Source organism: Geospiza fortis, unplaced genomic scaffold (assembly GCF_000277835.1).
Source record: "Geospiza fortis unplaced genomic scaffold, GeoFor_1.0 scaffold292, whole genome shotgun sequence".
Taxonomy (NCBI): domain Eukaryota; kingdom Metazoa; phylum Chordata; class Aves; order Passeriformes; family Thraupidae; genus Geospiza; species Geospiza fortis.
Window position 1 is genome coordinate 5,241 of NW_005054482.1, and position 9,685 is coordinate 14,925.

At 39.9% G+C, this 9,685-nt stretch overlaps 1 protein-coding gene across 1 annotated transcript in view; it reads left to right on the top strand.

The window, feature by feature from the left end:
- Window positions 1-4,842: 4,842 nt before the first annotated feature.
- The window catches only part of GOLT1B (golgi transport 1B), an 8,634-nt gene continuing 3,791 nt past the window's right edge, over window positions 4,843-9,685 (top strand). Inside the window, exons 1-3 of the mRNA XM_031063135.1 lie at window positions 4,843-4,928; window positions 6,567-6,745; window positions 9,486-9,567. Of these exons, the coding sequence (XP_030918995.1) occupies window positions 4,845-4,928; window positions 6,567-6,745; window positions 9,486-9,567 (345 nt within the window). The 5' untranslated portion in view covers window positions 4,843-4,844. The remainder of the gene's footprint in view (window positions 4,929-6,566; window positions 6,746-9,485; window positions 9,568-9,685) is intronic.

Consider the following 9,685-nt stretch of genomic DNA (forward strand, 5'->3'; position numbering starts at 1 on the left):
GCCATGGCAGGGACGCAGTGCGCTGCCCCGGGCTGCTCAGGGCCCGTCCAGCCTGGCCTGGAGCGCTCCCGGGAATCCAGGGGCAGCCACAGCTGCTCTGGGCACCCTGTGCCAGGGCCTGGCTAGCGTTACAGGAGAACATTTCTTCCTGTTAGCTTGGCTGGGTTTGTTAGGGTTTGTTAGGTTTGTGCACTTTGGCTGAGCGCTGTGAGAGAATGAATGAAAGCTGACCGATAAACAAAGTAACACTCAGCTACACTCTTCCCGTATGCCTCCCTCTGTTCATCTTTGGTCTGGAACCACTTCATTACCTAGATAGTAAATAGCTTTGCTGTGCTGCTCTTGCTGGTACCACACCAAACGTCTGCAGGTGACGCTGAGGGGGCTTCAAAGTGAGCCTGAGACATTGAAGTGGAAAAAAGCAAAAATACTTGTATGTGGCCATAGTTTTGTTTCTACAGAAGTGCTGGGAAATCGAGATCAAAGAAGTGAAAGTAAAGAGGTTCCTAAGTGTGTCCTTAGCCAGGAGCACCAGTGGTGTCCGGGGTGCTCTGGAGCATGTCCAGCAGCTCAGGGGCCATCCTGCCCCTCTGAACTACCCCAGCCAGGGCACACCTGTAGGGCTGGGTGCACTGCTGGGCTCCCAGTACAGCAGGGACAGGGAGCTGCTGGAAGGGGTCACGGGAATGATGAGGGCTCTGGAGCATCCCTAAGGAGAAAGGACTGGGAGCTGGGCCTGTTTATTTTTGGAAAAGTCTGAGAGGGGATCCCATCACTGCATGAAAATATCTCAAATAGGTGCCAAGAGGACGGGGCCAGACTTTTCAGTGGTGCCCAGTGACAGAACAAGGAGCAATAGCCATGAAGTGAATGAAGCACAGGGAGTTTAGCAGTGGTCATGAAGTGAAGCACAAGGAGTTTAATCTCAATGTGAGGCATCGCTTCCTTGCACTGAAGGTGGCAGAGCCCTGGAACAGCTGCCCAGGGAGGGGCTGCATCTGCCTCTCTGCAGCCACCCCAGACCCACCTGGACACATTCCTTTGTCACCTGTTGCAGGTGGCCCTGCCTTGGCAGGGGGGTTGGACTGAGTGGTCTCCAGAGGATCCTTCCACCCTAACCATTGTGATTCCCTGATAACAGCTTCAGCTGCAGGGTAAAGGACAATGACAGGCCTGTGATTTAAATGACCATCTCATGTATGGTGCATTTCTGGTATGATTGCCACAGAAGGAAATGAGTCTGCCTGATAAGCACCACAGCATCAGTTATGAAGGAGGGTGTGAAAAATCTAGAAAAAAGAAGTTAAAATAACTTTGATAGCAGGATGCTGGAAATGGAGGTATTGGAGAGCCAGTTAAGGCCAAGGATGAAGACAGGCAGCAGAGTTTAGCAGCATTCAGGGTCAATGATTTCTTGAGATACTCAGATATTGTGCTGTTACTGGGATGAGTACCAACCCTTGGGGTTAACTTTTAGGTTTCTGATTGATTAAACCCTTGTGGGCTTTGCTTTTGCTCTTAACTTCCAGTCTGGAGTATTCATTGGGCAAAAAAAAAATCTCTTCAGAAGGAGATTCACTGTTTTTATTTTGCTTGGTTCCTCATGTGGGACCTTCAGCTATTTCCAGTGCTAAGACTGTTGTTTGTAACTGTCAGAGACAGAAGTACTAAATAAAACACTCTGACATTTAGTGGATTTTTTCCAGTTTTTCTGAAATTCTGAAGATAGTTCATCAGATATTTTAAAATTCACTTCTGTCTGGAAAAATACAGAGTTAGCCATAGAGTCACTGGTGGAATAGTGTGATAAACACCTAGAGAGAACCACTGCTGATGTTTGGAAAGTTAATTCTGCATCTGCAGTCTAGAACGTAATTTTAAGTGGTGCATTGAATGGTGTTATAAACCACCAGTAATTGCAAAAGAATTCACTTAGCTTTTCCCAAATTAAATTTTCAATATTAAAAATACTGCTAGCAAAATAATAGTTATGCCTTGAATATAAGCTGTATTAGTTTTTGTCTTCTAAAAGCCTATAGCACACAATTCCTTTTTTTGCACTATATAATGCTCTATAAAAGACCTGGGGATGTGCATTTGCTGCCCTAATCTTTCACAAGCAATGTATCTTAATTTTGAATCTTAAAATCTACTAAGCTGTTTTGACACAGTGCTGCAGTAGTCTTGCACAGCTTATGGAATTTCTGGAGAAACTGATGAAGATTTTCTCCCTTGTCTCAGGAAATCATAATTATCCAGGATAAATACAACGTGGCCAGTGTGTATTTCTGCATTTCTAGGCATTGATATGTTGTATTTGACTAATGTGGGAAAGCTCTTCTGGCACAGCAGAAACCATTTTAAAATAGTTTGCTCCCTCAATAAATATTCATCGTTAGTTGTTGAAAGGATTTTCTACAAAATGCCAGCACTTTTTCTTTTCCTTCCTCTGAGAAGTGTAGTTAAATATATTTACAAATTCTGATCCAAATCAAGGCAGTAACTGAGATATCAGCACTGGAGGATAAAAGTCCTGGACCATTCATCTTCTTCCAGCAGTTATTTTGGGATAATGAGAATAATGTTCCTTTCTCCTTTTCCCTTTTTCCCTTTTTCCTCCACTAACCAGAGCACACGGGTGACTTGTGAATCAGAGCCCATTGTGGCAGATGTGCTTCCAAACCGGTTTGGGGTGGTTACAGAGGTGTCAGAGAGGGAATTGCAGCAGCTGCTGGGAGGTGGCTCTGCCTCCTCCCCACATCCACACCTTGAGCTGTGCCTGGGGAGGAGCAAATACTCACTTCCAGGACTGTTTATTATCTTGCTGGCAGCTGGTAATTCCTCGGGAGTCCTGCCTCCAAGTGTTTTCCTTCCAGAATGCAGATGGTTTCTGCTCTTCTGAAGTAAAGAGTACTGGAGAAAAGGGCGCTTGCAGTTGTTACATTGCCTTCAGTCAGCAGATCCATTGAAAATACAATTTGCAATTCTCTTTTTCATTGTAGACCAGTACGGAGAGTGCCTGTAGTAAATTGATTGGATTGAGTTACTTAGTGCTTTTAATTGTGGGGTGTCAAAATGCTCACAGTGAAAGTTTAAAGTGGCAGGCTATACCACAGAACTACAGCTCCAACAGCGTGTGCTCTGCAGCCTTGCTGAAAGCCAAGCCCTAAGAGAAGTCTGGGGAGTGGAATGTTGCCGTAACAAATCTCTGAGCTGTGTTGAAATTTATTTCCAATAACTACTTGGATGTCCTGAAACAGGCATAATTATCCTCCTTTACTCCCAAGTTCATCAAGCAACAGCAAATGACCAACTACATCAACAAAGTGCAATTAAAATCCATGGAGGCAGATCTGGCCAACAGTAGCAGTGAGGGCTGTGATTGTGGATTTTATGGTTTTTGTTTGCTTCAGGACAGAAACCAAAAACTATGCAAAACTACTTGGAACTTCAAAATACACACATATATAGGCCTAGTATTAGGGTGGGTTTTGCTAAGCTGTTTTTGTTTTGCAATTTACAAACCTGTCGGTTTCTATGTCTGGTCACGGTGAAAACAACAATAAATGCATGCGTTTGCAGCCCTGTTGCTGCTGCTCCTGGTTTTTCTCTCCCATTCATCTGCATGAGAGTCAAAGGAAGGCTTTAGAAATTTAAAATTAAAAGCAGGATGTATTTCTAATAGCACTCTTCAAGATACTATTGTGAAATGGTAGTTTTAATCCTAGCTTGACATTTGTTTCTCATACAAACCTTCCATCCCACTCTTGGCTTCCCAGTATTTCTTGAGCATCCTTTGCAGAACTCAAAGTTTATAGAACTTTTTAGACTGGGAAAAAACCTTTAAGAGCATTGAGTCCAGCTGTTAACCCAGCACTGGCCAGTCCATAATTTAAGCAAATAACTTAAGTACCAAAGGTATTTTAAAAAAATCTGCAAGTTAAGATAATAAAATGAAAAATTTCATAAAATGAAACTGCTATATAGCACTAGCAGTCTAGAGATATTGTACCTATGTGTAATGTAAATCTACCATTTAATTAATAAAAATTAAATATGAAGTGTGAAAATTATAATTGAACATTAATCCCTCAACATTTAGTATCTAGTATCTATTTAGTATCTATATTTAGTATCAGTTCTTTGAAAACTGGCAATTGTCCGGAGACCCAGGCTAGTGGTTGATAGCTGTCAGCACATGTGCAACTTGGAAAAATCCTGCAGGATAAATCCAAGTTCTGTTCCATCTAGAAAATGCTGTGCAAGTCATGGGAGATGGAACATGAGGTTTCAGGAGCATGGAGAAGACCAGAGTACTGACATGACTATGGGAAAGATAATGGGATAAGATCTGCAGATCCCAGAGTATTCTGAATTAAAAGCGAAAAATCGCAAGGATCCAACCCTTCAGGGAATGAACCATACGGGAATCAAACCCCGACCCTGGAGTTATTTGTACCATGTTCTGACCAACTGATCTAATCTGGAAAACAAAGTTTCATTATCAAACAGTCCTTTAATTTACAAACAATCCTGTTCTCCATAGTAGCAATTAATCAAAAGGGATGTATGTCTTTGCTGTATGTATGTATATATATAGTTGCATTCAATTTCAGTGTCTAGTTCCAAACATGGCTTTTGTTGATAAACAGCTTCCAAAGAGCTGTCTGTTGAAGTAATTGGGGTCTGCAAGATTTATAATATTTGTACACTCAAGGAAGTTTCTAAATTTAAAATGTCTTTAGATTGGATGTTCTAATTTTTTCCTCAGTGTTCATCCATGGCTTTTTCTTGGTAGCATGTTTTGTTACATGCCTAAATTTGTTTCTTTTTCAGAGATTGGAATGGGACTAACAGGCTTTGGAGTGTTTTTCCTCTTCTTTGGAATGATACTCTTCTTTGACAAAGCCCTTTTGGCTATTGGAAATGTAAGTGACTTTTCTGCAGTGCTTAGAATCAAGTATGTGATCTATTAGAGATAAACTCAGAACAGCATGTTATCAGTTTTAAGCTGCATGACAAAGATTACTGTGGTGATCTGGTATAAAAGAGGAGTTGTGCTCAGTGATAGGAGTGAATCATTTTTCCTGCTTGAGGTTAGAACAGCTCACACTGATGTGAATATCACCGTGGGTCAGGCCTGTGGGATGTTGGTAGACAAGAAGCAGCTTGTTCCACTGTTGTGCTGCTGCAAATGTGATTTCTTGTGGTCCTCTGAGATCACTGTCAATTTAACTATCTATTTGGATAGGAATCTTTAATTACATGCTAGCAAATGTAGTTTGGCAGTGCTGTAGGAGGAAAGAAAGAAATATGAATTGCTGACACTTCTGGCTTTAGAAGAGCCAGACCTCTTTCATAAAAGAGAGATTCAGTATCTGCAGCTTTTACCAAATCAAAGTTGTTGCTCAAAGCAGCACAGAAAATAAATCCTGGTTCTGGTACAGGAAATTTCCAATCCAAATATCAAATGACAGGGTGTTTCCTGCATGTGCTAGTCTCTGTGCCTCTGCTGTTCTCAGCTGTGCCAGCCAAAGCACAGCCTGGCTGGGAGAGGTTCACCCCCTCTTTTGCTGATGCCTAAAAGTCTGCAGCCAAACAGATCAGTTTCCTTCTCAAACACTGAGATTCCCTGAAGAGAATTATAAAATTGTGTATCTGAATTTGGGTACATTAGTTGAAGCATTGTTATGAACCATCAGATCAAGTGTGCAGTGGGAGAGTGAGAAATGAAATAATGCTTATTTTTTCTTTTTATAATGTAAGGTGGAAATACAAGATCCTGTTTAGGGAAAATGAAAATGTAGGTAGGAAGAGACAATGACAGGCTATGTGGTAACCAAAGATAATGCAAGAAAAGGTACTGTATCCTTGCAGAGAATTGTTTTTATATAAAAAAAAAGTTATATCAGAAAGGGTAGGAAGTTCTAAGAAATTGATTTATTAAATACCATCCAAAACTCAAACTTGAGTAAAACCTGAGATCCTATTGCTTTCTGAGCAAAAATGTTGCTATAATAATTCCAAGTCCTGTTGCTGCAGGACACCAGCAATAGTTCTAACTACGTGGGACTGGTGTGATGGTGTTCAGTCTATACTGGAACAAATAAAAAGACTCTGCACAGTAAAAAACAGCTGTTCAGCTTTTTCCTTCTCTGGCTTTGCACTGTGAGTAGATCAGCAGAAGCTGTTGAAGATGTCAGTGGCACAGAGCAGAGGTGCTGTTATGTGTGTTGTCAGTTTTTAGGAAATTTGCTGTCAGTAGGACTGAGCTTCAGCACCGCCTGTGGTAAAGATGTGACAGGCAGATCCTCTGTCTTGGGTGTGTTAAAAGGACAGACCCTTTACTTTCAAGCAGCTGAGAGCTACAAGTGCTTTAAGATGGACCTTACAAAAGAAAATCAGTAGTAAATTCATTCTCACCAACTGTCTCGTGGTATTAAAAGAAGTTGTGCAAGAAAAGCAGTGTAATTTTATAAAATATATATATATATGTGTGTTTACATCCTGTACTTGGGAACATAATTAGTTGTTTTCTTTCTTTGGTTTGGTTTTGTCTTTTCTAGGTTTTATTTGTGGCTGGCTTGTCTTTTGTTATCGGTTTAGAAAGAACATTCAGATTCTTCTTTCAAAAACACAAAATGAAAGCAACGGGCTTCTTCCTGGGTGGTGTGCTCATAGTTCTCATTGGCTGGCCTTTAATAGGAATGATCCTGGAAATTTATGGCTTCTTCCTATTGTTCAGGTAAGTCTTGTTTTTAAACAACTTTGTGTTAGTTTATCTAGGAATAAATGTATTGTGTAGTGTTTGTGTTAGAGTTGACAAAGCAGCATCCTTTAAATGTTCCTTTTGGACAGATTTTATATGAAATTGTTTATTTACAGATTGGTAAGTATTTTTCCAAGACTCAAAGCTGCTAATGTTGGTGAGGCATTTACCAAAGTGACTTTGATAATGCTGATGTCTAGCCAAAGAATTGTAAAGCTTCAAAATGTGTGGGAGCCCAAATTGTTAGCAGTATGAAGTTTAAATATCTCCTCATGGAAAAGGGATACTTGGTCCTTATTTCAGTAGGGAATTTGTTGTTTTCTTTAACAAATGGGGCAAAATATTTAGTTACAACCATCTTAGGTTTGTAACCTTACCATTTCATCACTCTGGCATCCCAGGGAAAAGCTGTTTTCTGCCATATTTCATTACAATTGTGCCTTGGAGTCAGAACTGCTTGTTTGGGTTAGCAGTATCTATCTAGACTGAGTTAAGGAAAAATGGAAATTCTATTTTTTTTTAACAGCAATCTTGAAACATGTTATAACTTTCACAATGTGTCATTTAAGTTCTTCATAAATGCAACTGTAATAGTGGAAGAATTTGACTTGTTACAACCTGCATAGATATCTATATTTTTATCTTTCTTTCCATGGTTGAACTTCTATGCTTCCCTACAGAACAAAGCAAAAAATATGCAAAAAAGTAGAAAGGGAGGCTTCTGATTGTTCTTGGACCTCTCTCCAGATCCAGATTGTTTCACTAACAATCAAGTTATTGATCAAGTTTCAGACCCTGAAGTGGTCTGTGAATGGCTGAATAACACCGTTCCTGTTAATCAAAGTGAAACCATTGTTCTCATGGAGTTCTTTTTGTACCCAGTAAAATTGTATGTTAATCTGATATTTAGTTCAGAAAAAAGGTTTATTTTAAAAGTCAATCTGAACTTGGCTCTTACTGGAGACAGTGAAATTTCAGAAAATGAATTTAGTGGGGTTAATGTATTTCTTATTGTTCTGCTCTGTGTTACTCTGAATCCTGTCACTGTAAGTGCTGTGATAATCTCAGTATTTCACTGAATACACTGTCACTTCTTGCATGTACTGCTTGGTTTAATCAGCCAGTACAAAGCAAGTAGAATGTGTTCCCAACAGAACACCCCTCTTTTAAAAGATCTCAAAAGAGTTATAAGTTATTCTGTCTAGGCAGGTATGGTTATGGATTATGTAGTGGTGCTTGTAAGGTAAAACACTGTTGAGAGGTTTATAAAAGATCAATAGTTATCCCCAGGACTATCCCTGAGCCTGAAGGGAATCAGCAAGGGATGGGTAATTCCAGGTGTGAATGTTCAGCTGATCTGTTTTAATTTAAAGCATCTAGAGACCAGTGGTTTGGACTGAATGATCTTAAATGTCTTTTCCAACCTTGATTCCATGATTCTGTGACCATCTTTTCCAGGGCTCATTAGTTGATAGAATCTAAATCCCTTGCTACAGGGCTGACTAGTGACTACTTCAAGCGAAGCTTTTTGTTTTGCTTCAGTCTTGTTCAGTTCAACCATCTTCCTCTTCTCAGCAACTTGCTTGCTTCTGAAGAAGGTACAAATGAAGTCTTTCCTCAAGCACCATTTTATACTGTTCCTCAGGGTCCTGGTGCTTGGTTGCATAGCAGAAAACTGCCCTGGCTATTATGGGACAGCTGTTATAATCTAAGGTGCTTTTGGAGCCTTGTTCAGATGACAGCCCTGCAGAGTTATGGCTGACAGTATTATCCCTGCTGTACTGACTGTTCCTTATTCTTGGACACAGCAGTTGTTTTAATCTGTTACAAGTGGTGTGTGTCCTGCCTCACAATTTACTGGGCTGCTGAAATGAAATGATCTGGTCTTAAGAAAAAAAAAAAAACAAAACAAACTCAACCCCCCCCTTATTAGTGTGGATATTACCCAGCAAACAGTTCTTAGCAGGGTGGTGAAGAGGATGATGACTTGTGAAATTTCACAGTTTCACTGTGGCTGAGGCCTCATTGCACATTAATCCTTATTCCATGCAGGGAATGCTCAACAACACAGGATTGCTGGGAATGCCAGCAGCTGCCTGCAGACAGCTGAGATACTGCCACAGAAAATTTGGTTTTCTGTTGCAGAGGTTAGGTGGAGAGTGCAGGGGCTGTACCAGAGCATCTATGCCAGGGAACATCCCCAGGGTCACCATTCAAACCACTGACTTCAGTTTGGGAAATAAATGAATGCACAACTCTGTCGTGCTTTATTTTCTTTAGTTAATGTAAAGAGTATCATACATGGCTTTAATTACTCAGAACTAACTTCGCTTGTTTCTACATTGGGTCTTGAATGTATTTTCTATAACGTAAAGAGGAATTATCTCAAAATATGTATGCTAATTTTGAGAAATCAGTTTTGCTTACTAAATTAGGTATTCTCACTTGAGTTATTTTTTGATGAGTTGACTGAGAGTTGCCAGCTATGAAGAAAATTAAATCCATTTAAAAATACACCATTTCTTTCCTGGTTTTCTCTTTCTCTGATGAATATGTATTGATATATTTGGTAAACTGTTGTGCTTCTAACAAGTTGCAAGGTTTTATGTAATCTTGGTTTAAAAATTTTTAAAATTAATTTTTTTTTCATGTTACAGCAATATGAGAAAAGCTTTATTACAAAAACTAATACAATCTTCTGATGTTTTACCTAAAGGGGATTCTTTCCTGTGGTGGTTGGCTTTATTAGAAGAGTTCCAGTTCTTGGATATCTCTTGAATTTACCTGGTATAAGCTCGGTAAGTTTGGTACTTCATGCAACAACTGCAGCATGTTCTGGTTTTCATTCCACTGGTATAGCACCTGTAGAAATGCATCAAAAATAAAGCAAATAGAACTTTGGAGCAATGATTTAAA